The 18297-nt window shown below is 38.1% G+C and overlaps 1 protein-coding gene and 1 long non-coding RNA gene across 3 annotated transcripts; one reads left to right on the forward strand and one right to left on the reverse strand.

The window, feature by feature from the left end:
- Positions 1-1562: 1562 nt before the first annotated feature.
- Positions 1563-3925, reverse strand: LOC107075578 (uncharacterized). Its single transcript, XR_001477082.2, has 3 exons — positions 3622-3925; positions 3035-3232; positions 1563-2457 (listed from the first exon to the last, which is right to left on the reverse strand). It is a non-coding gene; the product is annotated as an uncharacterized lncRNA (long non-coding RNA).
- A 1862-nt stretch (positions 3926-5787) lies between these two features.
- fut10 (fucosyltransferase 10) lies at positions 5788-17473 on the forward strand. Of its 2 annotated transcripts, XM_015336970.2 has the most exons (5): positions 5994-6055; positions 6859-7002; positions 7946-8225; positions 13932-14767; positions 15856-17473. In XM_015336970.2, exons 2-5 carry the CDS (start codon positions 6964-6966, stop codon positions 16102-16104), a joined length of 1404 nt encoding a protein of 467 aa, XP_015192456.1. In that variant the 5' UTR covers positions 5994-6055; positions 6859-6963; the 3' UTR covers positions 16105-17473. The 2 variants fall into 2 exon arrangements, with proteins under 2 accessions (XP_006627154.1, XP_015192456.1); XM_006627091.3 differs by lacking the exon at positions 6859-7002 and having other exon boundaries at positions 5788-6055.
- The last annotated feature ends 824 nt before the right edge of the window (positions 17474-18297 follow it).

The following is an 18297-nucleotide window of genomic DNA, read 5'->3' on the forward strand; positions in this document are numbered from 1 at the left end:
TACCTGCATAGTAATTTTTTTCATTTACTGTACTGTATATGTGTATATATGCGTAGTCTGCAAAGGAACAAGTAATAAGTTTATTCCATGCTGAAAAGAAAGGAGAGAAAACACAACGTTTTGGCAGTGAAGCCTTCACCTGAAGAAGGCTTCACAGCCGAAACGTTGTGTTTTCTCTCTTCTCTTTTCAGCATGAAATAAACCTATTACTTGTTCCTATGTGTACTGTATATGTGCAGAGACACACGAGTTCCAAACTTCCTACAATTCTCCGAAAGACAAAAAATGAGTGAGCACCATAAACAATAATTGCAGTCTTTCAGCATTATTCTAAGGACTATGTTCTTCTTCATCTGGAAAGGAAAGAAGGTTTATAATTCAGAAATCCAGGATGTTATGGAGCCTTGTTTTAAAACATTTTATTTTCCATATACTGTACACAACCCAGTAACAATTCAGTGTCTAAATGATTTATGTTAAATGACACCGTTAAAAGAGGAAAGTCAACAGAACCCCAAGATGGTTTTTCAGCCAAACATAATATCAATACTACCACACTGAAGATTGATATCAGTGCACTAAAGATTGATATCACTACACTGAAGATTGATATAACTTTATTGAAGATTAATATCACTACAATTAAATTGAAAGAGAAACCTTGTCATGGTAGGCAGACTACTCCATATACTGTACATTAGATTATGTTAACACACCATGGTAAGGAAAAGCATTCTTGGAGGGAAAATGGCAAATATTTTGTGTTATGCAGTACACACCATTATAAAGATGTACAGAAAGAATTGGTAGCTTTATAGAATAACAGGTGTAAATAGGAATAGGACAACAATAAAAGGGATTCAAGATCAAGTGCTTGATGACTTGCCTTGATAACTTGTATGGGTTGTCACAGTGGCAGTGGTTAGCATTGCTGCCTCACATTGCACAGGCTAGGTTCAATGGGTGGGTTTCTTCTGGTTAATCCAGTTTCCTCCCATAATCCTATAACATATTGGTAGGTTTATTGGTTTCTGGGGAAAATAACCCTGGTGTGGTGTCCATGTCTGTGAGTCTGCCAAGTTGCTTCCTGGGATAGGCTCCAGCTCCTATGTGACCTCGAACTGAATAAAGTGATTAGAAAATGGAGGAATGGATTACTTATATTGTAATCAGTCCTCAAGGACTAATCCCATCTACTAAAAGAAAACAGTAAAGAGATGTAAACCTGGAACGTCAGAAAGGTTTTTGAAATGAGGGAATATAAAAATCAAACACAGAATGTGTCAATAAGGGCAAATAAAACTATCGAAGATGTGAAGAACTCTAATGGAAACAGTCAGCATTGTAGCAAAATTATTAGAATGCAGGCAGTGAGATAATTTGTACTGATCAGAAGTTATGAGAGGACATTATAGTATGTGCAGTTTTGATAGGGTTTTTTGTTTAAAAAAATACATTTTAAAGCTAGATATTAGATATGTTTTTTCTATTCACAACTTATTTTGAGTTTTAATTTAAAAAATATTGTTCAGTTAATTATAAACTGACTTTTTTATTTGGATAAAAAAATATATTTTATTCTGTTTGTTTCTCAGTAAGATTTATTAGGTCATCCCATCCCATGCTCTTGTACATATACTGTACACAGGAATAAAATGAGTTTTCTAAAATCAATAAACATGAGAAGATCTATCTTTTGAGACATGTTTAGGGCTAGTTTGGAGTGAGACTCAAGGCTACATATTTATGGATTACAGTAGGTTTTCAAAGTGTCAACCACTTTTATCCATGCACATTTGTTAATTCTGTACTCACACATTTTCAGTCAGAAAACATTCAATTGACTCAATGCAATGATAGCAATGTCCACAAAGCTTCTGAAAACTATCTTGCAATAAGATGCCAAGACACAAAGCTCATGAGTTCCTTTACATTTCTAAGCAAAGACTAATCTAGGCAGTTATCTAATTGGGATCAGTTGCTATTCCCTCATTCCCGGTTCCATGCCCAAGGAACTTAGTCTCTTGTGGCCTGCCACCTTGATGCATTTGAACACTAAATGCAGATTCACCATGGCTTTCTCAAAGGTAGCCGTGTGCACCATTAGGAAATGTAAATAGATCATGCCTTTCATCACAGGGTGGAAGGCATCTCTTTAAACAACCAATGTTTTCCTGAGTGAAAAGCAGTTTTTCTGTAGGCCTCCCATACCTACACTTGCATGGATTTTTACTCAGCTCAAGAGAGCTAAATCAGCTTTGGGTTCTCTGCATTGGTAATCTGCACAGAACCCACTGTAAATCAGGGTACATCTAGAAAAGTTATGGAATTTGAAAATAACAAACCAAAATCTACTCTGTTTTTTTTAATGTTCTGAAAAATCAAAGTACAGTACAGTAATTTGAACATTACTAGACTATTGTAGTTCAGGTGGGTAGGTGCGTCAGCATGCGTAGGCTGCAAAGGAACAAGTAATAGGTTTATACAATGCTGAAAAAAAGAAGAAAGAAAACACAACATTTTGGCCATGGAGCCTTCTTCAGGTGTGAGAGAGACAAGGCAGTAGGCAAAGGTAATGTGGCGGGAGAACAAAGGCTGGGAGAGAGGAAGAGCGAGAGGTGGGAGCAGGGGACAGAAAGAGAGGCCACAGTGTACTGTATTTATATTTCCAAATTGAAAGCAGCTGAATGCTGAAGAATAGCAGCTGAATGGCAGTTTGCTTAATTATACTGTCTTTATCAGACATTTTATATTATCTTATTGATCCGAATCTAAGATGGCTTCGATATGGAAGTCGACATTATTTAACAAAGTAAAATGACAAAAATGGCAGAAAGATAAGACAACCTCAGCATTGAATGCAATAAAATATTTGGTAATAATCCACTCAACTTAGATTTTTTCTGACCACTTTTTTACTTTTAATGTCTACAGGTCCTTTCTCATGTGAGCCGTATTCAACAGTGCAACTGATAATATGACATTTCTTGAAAAAAAGAAGAAAATGAAAATGATCATAAAAATTTTAAGGTACCTTTCTGTGTTTTTCCTTTACTTTTCATTCATCTTGTACAAATAATACTGCAGATAGCAGGTGGCTAATGGTGATATATAGGTAGCAATTCATAAGAAATTAACAAATGTTTTTTTTTTCTGTTGTGGGCTTTGTTTTGGCAGAAATGTTGCTATTGTTCCGAGATTTCTTCCATGGCAGTTTTTGATTGAAGATTACCTTTGGAAAAAAAAAAAGATTGTTACAGGAGAAAAAAAAGTTTTTTTTTCCTGGAGTGTTCTTATCCTAAAGACAATATGACCCCTAGTAAATGCACCATTTTTGTAAGAGCCTAAACAGTCCTGCACAACAACTCTTCCTCTGCTGCCTGGGCTGTCTGCAGGGCAGCCAAATAGAGAATTTACAACCTGCACGAGTTTGATGACATATAGTACTAAATTAACATGTGTGCGCTCATCGGAAGCAGCATAATAAGCACGACTTTAAGATGCTCATGCTCAATTCTAAACAGTCCCTTTTAACTCTATAGCCTTCCCCCATTTGATTATCAGCCCCATTAGCCTGGGTTGGTATTCACCAAAGTCCCCTTGCTGACGTGGCTGGTTTACCTCTCTGTCCCTCCCAGGTGTCGTGGAATGTGATCCTTATCCCGGTACGGCAGGCAAAGTCCTCTAATTCTGCTGGGAGCTGGGGCTCCAGCTTGGTGATACTTCTTCACAAACTGCAGTCTGAGAATTGATGTGGCTGTTCCGCTGCTTGCTTATGCATTGATAGTGACACTTGCTGCCATCTGCTTCAGGGAAATCAGCCACCTAAAAATGGGACGCTCACTGTTGCTGGGAAAGCGACCTGATTTGAATCTACAGTCAAAGAGCAGCTTTTGTCTCGAGCTATAGTGTGCTGCCTCAAGGGCCTGCTGTTATATTTGTCAAGTCCATGAGTGCTGGCACTGCTGGACCCCCTTATCCCCTGGAATTCCAGGCTGGGAATGTGTCCTGGAACTCAGCCAACCAGAACTAATGTTCAGAGCAAGGGTGAAGGTAGAGTCACTGTTAAAGGCACACAGGAAGTGCAGACGGTTACCCTCATAAATCCAGCTCACTAATTCTGCTTTACCAGCTCCTTTGTGACAAATACAGAATCATCACGGAAGAGCTATCACCCTTGTTCAGTTGCTCCGTGTTCCCCTATGATCTTTTTTCTTGGCACCAACACTGGTACTACAGATGTCCTCTCTTTCTACTATCCCAGCAGCACAGACCGACAGACTCATCTCAGATACACAGACTTTTTCACATTTATTTATTTTTTATCTTTTGGTTTACAATGTCAACTGAACTGAGACCGTAATTCTCAAAGCCTTCACTACTGCCTGGTCTGGGCTTCTAGATTTGGCAAGGATGACCTACAGTAGTGTCGGAGGGTATTCTGTAAGAAAGAACTGAGAGAATCCCTCTCTAGCACCAGTGTAATGCCGGCAAGGATTCGCAAGACTAAAACTCTTGAAGCAGAAGCTGTGAGCTAAGGCATGGTGCGTGTCCTTTGTTTTACAGAACAAGGAAGGGAGTCTAACAGAGGAGAATCCTCACAGCATACTGTACAGTATATCCACAGGCAACTCTGAGCCGGGAACAATCTCCCCTTGAAGACATGATGAAGAGGGGGTTCATAATTAAACCAACTCTTAGCATTGGTGTTGCAGATGTCCTCCTTTTCCACAACTGTAGCAACACAGCCCTACAGACCCTGTCATTCTGATTGCACAGCACCTCATGCGCCAATCAGGATCCAGCAGTTTATTTTTTTACAAATAAACCTCCACACCATCTTGGCTGTAACCCTCCACAAGCAGCGTTCCCAGCTCCGGGTCCAGAGTCTAGCTGTTTTTCTATCCGTCTTTCAATCATTCGTAGCGTAAGGCTGTGGAGAAGGAAGAAATTGGTCTAGTTAAATCTTAATTGGATCAATTTTGCACTTTCCTCAAGTAGAGAAGTGATTATACAGGCATAGAAAACCCGCTGAATCCTGCAACCAAGACCACTAGAGCTGGGAATGCCTCTTCTAAAATGCAACAATTAAATACATATGCTGCACTTTCAAACAATCCAAGAACCTCAATAAGTTTATTTAATGTCATTATATGTAAGAAGTATTACATTTTTACATAGGTTTAGCGTACACTTTTAAAAAGACAATTTACATAAAGTTCTCCCTAGGGTGGTACAAATATACCATTTGATGCTTATTTTATTGTGAAGGGTTTAAGTACATTTTCTTAACTGAAACAGGAGCATTATTGTGTCTTTATTTTTATTCGAGTCATAAAAAAGAATACTATGAAGAAGAGGAGGAACACGCAACGTTGCATGATTTTTTAATAAAGATTTTCCACATTAAACCACACAAATCGCTAGGTTTCATCGTCCTACTGGTTCAATGGTCGTATATTAAATTCGGGAAAAAAACACAATTCAGACATGCAGGAGGACGAATATTAACCATCTTTATCTCATGAGACCGTTTTTACATTCGTACTGTAGGTGTCAGAAAACGGGATAGCTCAGCTCCACCAAAAATAGTCGACTTTAAAAAACATGGAAGAGCGGAACACGATGTATTAAAACGTAGTGCTTTAAAGCGAGGATTTACATGGTCACATGACAAGAAGTTATCTGAATCCTTTATTGATGTCTTCACTGCATGATGCCACTGATTGATACTTAGCTGGACAATACAAAGCATGGTCTGACTGTGACGCAGGGAACGTTTTCCTCTCATTTGCGGATTCAGAGAGAAGGAGGCGGGAGTTTGTTAAATTGGTTTTGGTATTTGAAAACAAACTGGGCTTTGTGGCTTAATGTCTGTACCATGAATTTATTAATGAATAAACGAAGCTGCAGTGTACCGTAAGGAGAACTTCGCGAATTGTAGGCTACGTCCGTGTTGCAAAACCGAACGATAATGGCAAGACTAAGTGTGAAGAAGCTCTTGGCTTTCTGCCTTTTCTTCTCGACTTTGTTCTTTCTTATTGTTATTCTTCAGGTACATAAGAGCTTGTTTTTGATGCGCATTTTAAAATCCATAACAAACTGAAGCATTTGCTAGCATCATCCCGTCTATTTCAAATGTGAAAAATTAAATGCTTTGCTAGGTATTTTAGCCCAATGTAACATTTTAGTTTAAATATTAAGACTACGCAGGCGCGAATGACATATTTTATAAGAACTTTTCTCCAAATGCTTTATTAAATGTTTTAAAATGTATACATTATAAATAAAACATATCCACAAGTTATCAATAGTATTATTATAAAAGCAAACACAGAGCTACACTTGTATCATATAAAACAACAAAGAATAGTTTATTGGGCAAAGTAGACGTACTATGAATTTTGGTTGGTTTATTATTTTAAAAAAATTAAATTATATCTTATATTCATGCAAATGAAATGTAAACTATTACACTGTTATTATTTGTCCGTATGGGCTTGTACATTTGTCCTGAATGGATTTTTTTAAATGTAGCTTAAAATTCTCTTCTGAGGAAAGGTTCTCATTTGTAATAAATTGAATGACCACAATAAAACTATTAAGTTATATATCTACAGGAAGAGATAACAATAAATGGAGAGAAACATTACACAGATAATTGGGGTAACACATTTTAAGCATTCTGTTCTAGTTAAATTGAACATTTCGGACCATAACCTGAAGTTCCTCTTCAGTGTGAGATTCAGGTCTTATTAATATTTACAGACTGAGAATACAGGTACAACACTGCAATGTACTTTACTGTTTTTATTAAGTCGAGCTTGCAATATTGCTCCTTATCCTTTCTGTTTACAGGCTGACAGTGTTCAGTAGGATTCTCTCCCAGTTCTCTGCTATACCCTTGATCTGCCTGTGGCAATCCGCCTCAAACCCTGCTGCTGCTCCTCCTTTCATTTCGTGATGAAAACACTGACCTCTCCTTCTCCTTCTTTCTTCCTGGTACTTTCTCATCCTTTCTAACAACCCTTTTAACTACCAGTTCCCGTTTTAAAAGGCATTCATCCTTGCCCCACTAATTCTGTAGAATATGGGTAAAGCATGTCTGATCTGCTAGGTTGGATTTGGCGTACAGTATTTGCATGTGTGCATGTACAACTGGGCAAATGTCTTCCAGGACAAAGTGGTTGAATGTTTATGCAATGCACCTGGAAGTGTGAATTATTGATGTGAGTCATCTTTAGAAATAGATGGCTAGAGAAAAATCACTGTTTAAAATGTCCAGTTTTGTTTGCAGTGCCAGCCAGCATTTTATTCATGTTCTGGTAGCTACTATAGTTTGTCTATCATTCTACAAATAACCCTGTATATCTGGTATATTTATCTGTTGAAAGGACTGTAATGGATAGGTTACTAAGCGCTGTTTACACTTTCTTTAATTGGTATTATTGTTGTGTCATCCAGTGAACTATATGTAAGTAGTGACTTAGTGAAATACGTGCAACTACTGTAATTTCTGGAATTTGAGACTAACCAATATAAGGAACATGTTCAGGGAGAGTTCAATTCAGAGGTCAGTGGACTTAAAGAATAGACTATTGATTTGTGGTTTCATGTTTAGTATTACTGAGCTTTGAAAATGAGTTGCAAGTTAGTTGTTAACATACTATAAAGAGTAGTTAATACCAAGAGGACTGTAATTCAGCGAAGAGACTGTAAATGGGGTATCACAGAAATTCATGATTGACCCAGGCTCTAGGAGAGAGCAAAGACCAGTCTGATTTTAAAGCTCTTTTGCATTTCTTATTCTTTTAAAGACTTTTCTTCATCTTATGTGTTTGTTCAATACATATATGAGATATATATATATACTATAGACTTTATAATTGTGATTTAATAAAGAAAAATCATATTGGTGATTCCTGAATCTCTTTTCTTTGCTCAGGTGGTTGTGGAGCTGGGACAGTTTGAAAAGAAAACACAGAAACCCATTATAAAAGGAAACCGACAAGAGGGTAGTCAACAGCAAGTCTTAAAGCACAATAAACAAGTGACCAGTATGAAGGGACTGGCTGAATCAAGCACACAGTATCCCATCCTTGTCTGGCGGTCACTCCTTACTGGTGAAACAAGCAGACTTGAGACCTGTGGAAAGAACAAGTGTTTCTTCACCATTAACAAGACCTACTATGATCATAAGAATACAGAGGCATTCCTGTTTTATGGTGAGTATCATCATTTCAAGCTGAGGTGGTTTTAAACAAGGAGAACAAGATTTGTTTCTCCTTTACTGTTAAGCAGCTGCTCTATGTACAGTTTTATTTATGTTTTTACTGAAATTCTAATCTGTTGTTAAGCCAGACATAGTACCATATACATGCAAATAATTAACATCTCTATGCTAGAATTCATTGCCTTGCATCCCTTAATATTTGCTCCTTGCTTTGCATTTCTCCTACTGGAAGACTCTCATTGTCACGATCGTTACTCCTCCTCTTAAGGGGGCTCCAGCCCTTCCTCGTTCTGTCCCATTCCCCACACCTGTTCCTTATTCCAGCCCCTCTTTAGTTCCACCTTTAAAGCCAGACGCAGGCGTTTGCCCGGGGCTTCTCATTGAATCCTGTTTCGTGAGAGCCTGGGGTCCTGCTGCGTCTGGCTCCGTTATGGTTTTAGTTTCCTGTTCCTGATTCCCTGTCCCGCCGGTCCCGACCCGGTTCTGGTTTTTAAATTACTTTGGATGGATCCCCTGGTCTTGGACTCTGTCTCCTATTTTGGATTTCCCTTTTGGATTTATGCTTGGATTGTTTGCCCCGGACTCATTTCCCCTGGACACTTGTTCACTTCGGACACGCCCCCCTGTCTCCTGACCCACTCCTGCATGATATTTTTCCCTATTGTTTCTTCACCTTCCGGATCGTGTCGTCTGCATAGGGCCCGGAAAGAACTGCTCCTGACACTCATAGGATAAATCTCATGGTGGGCTGTCACTCCCGATGCCAAGCAAGTTAAAACTATGTCCGTGTTCTCGTTGATTGTTAGGAAGACCTCTTAGTACGGGTGGTAGTGCAATCTGTTGAACCTGTCTGAGCATGCCTTTCCTTCTACAGGTTGAGCAGGTTATATTTAGTAAGAGAAGTGGGTTATATTTAGTCATAGATAAGATCATATTGTACTGTAACGTCACTTTTATGGATACATAGAATCTAATGCCATGTGGTTATGGCTTTATTGTACACTGTTATTGATTTTATTTTACATGTCTTATCTCAGCAAGTTTAAAAGAAACCCTACGGTAAGCGATTTTAATGAAAGGCAATTAGGTTCAGATTTTTTGTTGTATTCGCATGGCTGAATTAATAAAGACCTAACCATGAGTCCATTAGGTGGAAGGAGCCCACTGTGAGGGTGATAAGGGGAGAAAAAGAATATGAAGTGAAGACCCCTTGTCTAGGTGAGCAGGATTTAGAAATAATCTTGTGAAACTGGACATCTCTCTCAACATTCGTAACTAGTTGCTACAATGTAGTGGAACAAAAGTTTTTTTTCGTGACAGGAAGAACCCTTATAATGTGACGTACCTTTCAGGAAATATAATTTTTATAACAGGCGGTACTTTAGGTAGATATTTTGTCCTTTTTTAATATTCCCAAAAATGGATGAATTTCCTTTAAATGACAAATACAAACTGAAATACATAATACAGTAGGTCCAAGCAAAGGAAACATGACAAACATTGCAGTCTCAACATAAAACCAATGTTCACACGTCTTAAACAGCCACTCATAATATACATGGGACTGTTTCTGAGAACAGGGATGTTCTTGGTGTCTTAGACTAAATTCTACCTTGGGCTTGCACAATCTAGTCTATGTAAGCTTTCTGATGAAATTGGTGAAGCAGTTTCTCACGTCTCCTGATCTGATGTGTAATGGGCTTGCTGTCTTATAATGGCATCCCTGTGCTACTCCGATGTACTACATTTAAATAGTAGTTGAAGTGGATCCCCCCTCCTATATGTAATGCACTTTGTGATAGAACATGCTTTATTAATTGTGACCAACCTGGAGGTGGGTTGCTGTAGTAGTGATCTTTTTATGGTCTCAGTAAACAGATGCACAAAACACTACTATAGGGTAAAGAATCAGAGCTCTTTAGTTACTGTGCAGAAAAAGTGAAAAAAGCAAACATAAAAACCCTATCTCAATCTGAGCTCTAAGTGCACCTCTTGTGTCCTTTCTGTAAATGCAGTTGGGCAGCTAAGTTGCATACTCGTTGCAAAGCATCAAAACCTCGCTTTGTATTTGCTCTGATATGTCATCTTTTCTTTCTGGGAATTATACAGTATGTTGTACCATTTTAGAATAATAGCACTTGTTGTATTCACAATTTAAGGTGAGTCAAAGTGGACAGTTGGCCGCCAGGTGTTTCCTGTGTGATTGTGCACACATGTAAGAGCTGTGAATGTGTAGTGTTGGTTTTAGCCTTATAGTGTCTGCCTTTGCATTCAGTAGGCCTTAATCGAGATGAAGACTAGAGAACTGTCTACGAAAGAAAAGCAAGTGATTTGGATGCTGAAAGAACTTAATCAGAACCATAGCACAGAAACCGTGACTAGCAAAATCAACAAAAATGAGCAATTTCGAATATCTTGAAAAAGAAGGAAATCACTGGTGTATTTAGCAATCAGCAGTGACCAGGCTGGCCGTGGAAAACAACTGCAGTTGATGATAGAAAAATATCTGAGCTGTGAATAATACCACTAAAACAACTGTCTCTGAAATCACCACCAGTGCAGGGGTGAAGGTATCACAACCTACTGATCGTGGAGGACCTTGACAGCAGACTTATAAAAATGCAAGATGCAGATATAGGCCAGATTGTAATTTGCTAGAAAGTACAGAGATGAGCCAGTTAATTTCTGGAACAAGGTATGATGGACAAATGAGGCAAAGATAAACCTCTACCAAAGAGATGGCAAGGTGAAAGTGTGGAGAAAGTAACAAACTGCAAAAGATCAACTTCATGTGTGACACAGTAGAGGTAGTGTCATGGCTTGGGCATACAGTGCATGGCTGCCATTGGAACAGGCTCACTGGTCTTTATTGATGATGTAACTAACGATTGTATGGTAGCAGCAGAATGACAATGACATGACAATACCTCCAGACTCATTAGTCAGTGTTTCATCAGGCAGCAAGACAATGACCCAAAACACACTGGCAGCACAAAGGAGTTCATCAGGGGGAAAAAAAGGGGAAAGACTCAGACTGGCCAAGTCAGTGTCCTGATTTAAATCCAACTGAGCATGCATTTCAGTTGCTGACTGATGTCCCCCAAAACAAACAGCAACTGAAAATGGCGGCATCAATGGCTTGGCAGAGCATCTCAAAAGAACAAATCAAGAGTTTGGTAATGTTGGTGGGTCGCAGGCTTGATGTAGATATTGCATGTGTAACGTTCTTGGGGTTTCTGCCTTTGCCGCTCCTGCCCTGCCAGTTTGTCCCTCACTGCCTATGCACTAAACCGGGTCTCCGGCATCACGCAACAGGGAACTTGCCTGCTGAGCTAAAGGAGAGCTCCCTCAGCCCGGGCAGCTGAGATCCCTGTTATACACAGGGGTATATTTGTTACACATGCAGAGTTTTATACTACTTTATTTATACTAGTAAATATATATATTATGTATATTTTTATGATACTGCTAATTGACTTTGTTAATTTGTCCCAGTACTTATGGTTACCTAAAATCAAGGGATGGAACACAAAAAGTGCTGTTATTCTAAAACAGTACAGCATGCAGTATATGCACAGAAATAAAAGGTGACATTCTGTACTTTTGCTTCATTCATCTTTTCGTCTCAATTCTGAGTTGCTAGAGTATACAACGAAAATAGTACTTTTGACTTCACTGTTTTGATACTTATGGAGATCACTGTACATTTTTAATTCTTATTTGCCAATTATGCCTAAATAACTTGATATCTCTTGATTGTAGCACCAATTGTGTTCTTATGACTAATTTTATTCAGTTTTTAATTCAAACATTCATTCTCTATGGACACTGTTAATCAAACCTTATTTTAAAAACCATATTGCTACCCAAAGTCATGTAATTATAGACTGGTGTGAAAACAAGTCTGATTTTCTCATATGGCCTGCCAAGACTGAGGTTTTTAAGCTGGAGGAATTATCAGAGTGCAACCGGTGTCTGGCATAAAAAGACATTTGATGATCTGCTCACAGACACAGACATATCTCTAGAGTATTTCTCTAAGACCGGAGTCATTTATTTTAGTTCCAATCAAATCTTGTGACCAATTAGATCTACTGGAAAAAATAAGATTGCTTAAGATTTCACAGGGAAAAAGTAGAGATACTGTTTAACATGTGATTGACTACAGTCTAGAATTATTTTGGCCATGTGTTATCTTTGGTGGATTTATATACCTTTAACAAGACAACTTGTATCCCACTTTCAAGTTGGAAAGTGAGTTCATAAATGTGACCCTGTTCTTCACATTTATTCAGGCAGAGTCTCTTCCTCAAAGTCAGGAGAAGATCTATGAGACTTGGGTTTGTAAAATGTTAGCTGGGATAAGAGGAGTTTTCTGTATTAGACCCTTTCACCAATATTTGATTATAACACTCTTAGTGTTATGATGCATACAAAGGTAGAGTAGCTCATTGTTCTTAGCTGTCTGTGGGGATTTTGCATGATTTCCCAATATTTGCCAGTTTTTTGCTAGTTCCTTCAGTTTCCTCCTACTTTTCCAAAGACATGCTGAGAAGATCATAGATTAGTGTTCCATGGCCCTGTGATAGTCCTGGACAATGCTTTGTCTGACAGCTTGCTTGACATCCATAGGCCTTTGAGTGTGAAGCTCAGTGGAAACACAGTATAGTTACATACAGGCCTATTATATCACAAAAAAATGGACCACCTCATTAGGTACTGACCTTTTGCATTATAAAATATCTATTCCGTTATGCAGACTTAACACAAGAGGGAGCTTGTTACCTGTGTCTTCCAAATAAGGCATTCCTGCACTTTCAAAAGAGTGACATCTGCTGAGTTAACATGAATGTTTAAAAACATTAAAATCCCTGAGTTTTAAAAAAGCTGTCACTATTGTTTGTACATCACAGGAGAAAATTTTATTATTATCATCTAACATCAGTCAATTATTTTAAACAATGGATATTTTTTTTTAATCCTGTTTCACTCCAAGGGTTAACAGGTAATAATTTTGACTGCGAAATTAAGCCTTCTGTACGTCTATATTAGACGTTCCATACTTGTAATGCAAGCTGAATCTTGTGAGATTTTAGAGGTCATGCTCTTGTTCTGTATTGGCACCATTTGCTAATTGAAGTGACCCATTCTTTTCAAAGTGAGAAATGTCAATGCAGTCCATCACCTAATTGTGCAAACATTTTTTTTTTCAAAGGGGTTAATTGAAAGGGAGTATACAATGGATTGCTATTGACATTTTTACTCTTATTAAAATGGTTTTACAAAGCTGACAGATAAGCCTTCAAAGGGTATTTTGATTGAGATTATTTTGTATTTGATTTTAGAAACAGGACCCTAGGAGAAATTGTAAAAACAGAAGAACTGGGAAGCAGTTATTTATATCATGCAAATCCAGAAAACAAATATCATTATGTGTTTAATTGTTTAACTTGGTTAGAGTTCTATGTGCATACAGACTGAAATGATTAAGTTTCTTCTTTTGTGACCAATTTTTGACATATGAACACACCAAATATTTGTTTTAGTTGGAAAATGCAGGCAATAAATATATCTGCTTCCATTTTATTTATTTTAGAAAATCTGTATTTGTTTGAAATATTAAAAGTAGTTCAATATGCTCATTTAATTAACTGCTCTTTTTTTCCTTTCTGTTCATATTTCTATTTCCATTTTTCAGGCACAGACTTCAACATAGAAAGCCTCCCTCTACCACGGAAACGTCATCATCACTGGGCCCTTTTCCATGAAGAGTCTCCTAAAAACAACTACAAGCTCTTCCACAAGGCCTCGGTCTCTCTGTTTAATCACACCGCAACGTTCAGTCACCATTCCCACATGCCTCTCACCACACAGTACCTGGAAAGTGTGGAGGCCTTGATGTCCCGCCGTTACTTGGTCCCCCTGTCCCTGAAGAACAGCTTGAGGGGAAAACTGGCTCCCCTGGTCTATGTGCAATCAGACTGTGACCCCCCTTCAGACAGAGACACTTATGTGCGTGAGCTGATGAAGTACATTAAGGTAGACTCCTATGGGGAGTGCCTACATAACAGAAACTTGCCTCCGCACTTAAATAACCCAATGGCCATGGAGGAGCGTGGCTTCTACAGGATTCTCGCCCAGTACAAGTTCATCCTTGCCTTTGAAAATGCAATCTGTGATGATTACATTACGGAGAAGCTCTGGAGACCCCTCAAGCTGGGAGTAGTCCCTGTCTACTATGGGTCCCCTTCTGTTGCCAAGTGGCTTCCCAGCAACAGAAGTGCTATCATAGTTAATCCCAATGAGCCCCCTCTTAAACTAGCTCAGTACTTGAACAGCCTCGATGAGAATGACAAGGAGTATGAGGCATACCTGGAATGGAAACAGAAAGGCGACATCTCCAACCATAATCTTCTGACTCATATGAGAGAACGCAAGTGGGGAGTTCAGGATATTTCCCAAGATAACTACATTGACGCATTTGAGTGCATGGTGTGCACTAGGGTTTGGGAAAACATCATAAGGAGAAAAAAGGTATATTATGTCAAGTAAAATATTATGTTTGAATTAGAATGTAGGGAATTGTGCTTCATGTCAACTTTAAATGATTTTCTTAAATAAGGTGTGATTATTATCATTGTAGTTTAATTCCTTTTGTCAATTTGAAGTCCCACAATTAGAAATCAACATTTTTCTTACATATTTCATATAATTTTAAGAAAGTATAATATATATGAAAAGTATTTTGATCATTTCTGTCATTTATTTTCAATAAATTCAAGTCCCCTGTCCTTTTAATATTTTCACTGTAACAGGTGAAACATGACAGCAGATATTTATTCTAGTTTACTCAAGAATTCTTCAGAATAAGTTCTTTCTAAAGCATTTAGAAAATACCAAATGCAAAGGTCAAGTTGAGATATTTTTTCAACAAACATTTGTTTAGAAAACACAGAATCTAAAACTTTTATCTTTATATGAGCTATAGAATCAGAAATCTTGTTATACACTTCTGCTTTCTAATGCTCTGAAAAGGACAGTTACTGTACCTTACATTCACTGTAATTCATACTTTCCTTGATCTTAACACCATCAGCTTAAAAGAGGTTCCTTTTAATTAACATATTTATAGCAAATGAAGAAATTATGTATAAAGAAATCTGGTGAATTTGTATTATCTATTTTTTTAATTAAATACACTGTGACCATTAAGTATACAAGACCGTTAGAATAGTTACAAAGAGGAGCCATTCAACTAATCTAGTCTGTATGATTGTTAGTAGATAATTGATCTCATCCAGATATTTTTGACAGAAGCCAGGGAATTGGTTTTGACAGCCTGACTGTTTAGCTTGTTCCTTACTCTCACAACTTTTTGTCATTACATGAGCTGTTTTATGGAGTAAGTTGTTTTTTTAAAATAGCGTTTCCCATATTTCTAAAACGGAACATTTCCAGCATCATATTCTTTTTTTTTTATTTTAGACTGGAACCCAATGGGCCTTTATGGTGTAAGGTTTCTAATCTACTGCTGCTCGTCTTGATGTACCCTTTTTTTCTTTAATAAGATTCAAGGATTGAGCTGTAGTAACAGATATGTGTTTTCTTATCCTGATTTACAGGGCTTGACACCAAGAACATGGCAGGCAGAGGCAAACCACCTAAGCTGCCCACCCCCTAAGTCCTTCACCTTCTCATCTGGCCCCGTGAGCACCAACTCTCTGAGAGAAATATGGAAGCCCAGCTTTGAGCAATCCAAGAAAGAGGCTCGAGCACTGAAACTCTTGGTTGAAAGGAATAAATGTTTCACAGAGGTGGAGTTTTGGAAAGTGGTGTTTAATAATAATTATGACAGATCTGTTTGGGAATAGCTTCAGCTGCAAGGATAAAACATTATTAGTTCAGAATGATCACTATCATGTCCTCATCATAAAATGTCAGCTGTGCTTAAGGCAAAAGCTGGTCTTTCTGTTTAAGATGACCCGGGTGATGACTGTTTGCAAATGTGGGACCAAACCAAAGAAGCAAGTAGTGATGGAAAGGTTGCATTATCACCATGTACAGTACCTGTCACTAAAAATATGAAAAGAAAATGGCAAAAAGTTCAGATCGTGATTCTACTCTTGTAAAGTTTGAACTGTTATTGACATACAGTATTATAACACATTAGATGCTTAAGTTCAATTATGTCTTATGAAACAACCATTTATATTTTGACATGCTTTGGATATTTGAGATAAAGGTACTGTATCTGAGTGCATATCGCACACTGTCAATATATCTTTCTGAATGTACTGCTGTGTTTTTTACAACACAAATGTGAAGAAATTACAATACACAGGTACAGTAAAGTAAGGGGAAAGTGCTCGTGCTTTTTGCTTCTTCAGAAGAGTGAATTCTTTCTAAAGAACATTTGTATCATCATTGTATCATTTGACTGAAAGGTGTTTCAAGAAAAAAAAATATTTAAAAAAGTTATGGAAATGCCTTGGATTCAAAGAAAAGTTTATTTTCATTTTGTTTGTAAATGGCAGTTTGTAAACTAAAGACTCCAAAAAATAGTTGGCAAAATACTACAAAGATCACATTCTGTTTTTTATATATTTTTTAAATATTGTAAATAAAGAAAAGATGTATTTTTCATTACATTTTTTTTAATTTTAACATTACAATACTTGACTGCTCATGCCTTTTATAACACAAAATAAACTTTAATAAAAATTGATGAAAAACCATGCTAGTAATTTGGATTCCCAAAAGTATTCAACACTGCTAATTAGTGGAGGGCTCAGACCCCATTTTCATATGTGGTTAATGTAGACTATTCTATTTGATATATGAAGGGGTTGGCGAATTGTTGCCATGCAGGCTCTTGAGCTGAGGTGCTACCAGTGTGGATTTTGTATAACATCCCTCAGTTCTTGTGGGTTTCCTCTGGGTGCTCAGCTTTCCTCCCCACAGTCCAAAAACATGTTAGGTAATTGCTTCTGGAAAAAAATGGCCTTAGGTGTGTCTGTGTGCCTGACTTGTGATCAACTGGCGTCCCATCCAGTGTGTGCCCTGCCTTGCACCCATTGCTTGCTGGGGTAGACTCTGGATCCCCCGCAATCCTGAATTGGAAGAAGGTGTTAAAAATCGATTAATGGTACAGTATGTGAAGGGTGTCACTATGGTATCTGGTGGAGAGTTTTTGTTGGGTGTACAGAAGAGGTGGCTTAATAAAGTGTCTGGTGCACAATATTTTTGCTGTCCTTCATGGCTTTCATGTGTTCAGGCTTCACAAGCCCCCTGTTGCCAGCAGCCATATCACCCTGCAACTCACTGAAGCTCAGCAGGTGTGAGCCTGGTCAGTACCTGGATGGGAGACCTCCTGGGGAAAACTAAGGTTGCTGCTGGAAGAGGTGTTAGTGGGGCCAGTAGGGGGTGCTCACCCTGTGGTCTATGTGGGTCCTAATGCCCCAGTATAGTGATGGGCACACTATGCTGTAAAAAGGCAACGTCCTTTGGATGAGATGTAAAACTGAGGTCCTGACCCTCATAGGTCATAAAAAATTTCTTGAAAAGAGTAGGGGTGTAACCCTGGCCTCCAGGCCAAATTTCCATTTGGCCCTTTCCAATTGTGGCCTCCTAATAATCCCTATCTATGAATGGGCTGCATTACTCTGCTCTCCACCCCACTGATAGCTGATGTGTGGTGAGCGTTCTGGCGCACTATGGCTGCCGTCGCATCATCCAGGTGGACTTGTAAAACGCTTTGAGTGGAGTGTACAGAAAAGTGCTTTATAAGTGTAAGTAATTATTATTTTATTATTATCATTATTAGAGGGAAGCCTAGGACAGAGTTTTTTGTAGATGTTAGTCCACAAAGGAAGCCAAGAAAATATAATAATGTAATAGCTTAATTCCTATAATAATAACAACTTACATTTATGTAGTGCTTTGAATTGTAAAGAATTTGACAATGCTTTGCATACACAGCACATAAACCAGAGGAATTGAGGGAGAACTTTTAACAGGCCACAGAGCAGAACAGAAACAAGAAATAAGTTTGTCAGAACTATTTC

The sequence above is a fragment of the Lepisosteus oculatus genome, chromosome 3 (genome assembly GCF_040954835.1).
Source record: "Lepisosteus oculatus isolate fLepOcu1 chromosome 3, fLepOcu1.hap2, whole genome shotgun sequence".
Classification (NCBI taxonomy): Eukaryota; Metazoa; Chordata; class Actinopteri; order Semionotiformes; family Lepisosteidae; genus Lepisosteus; species Lepisosteus oculatus.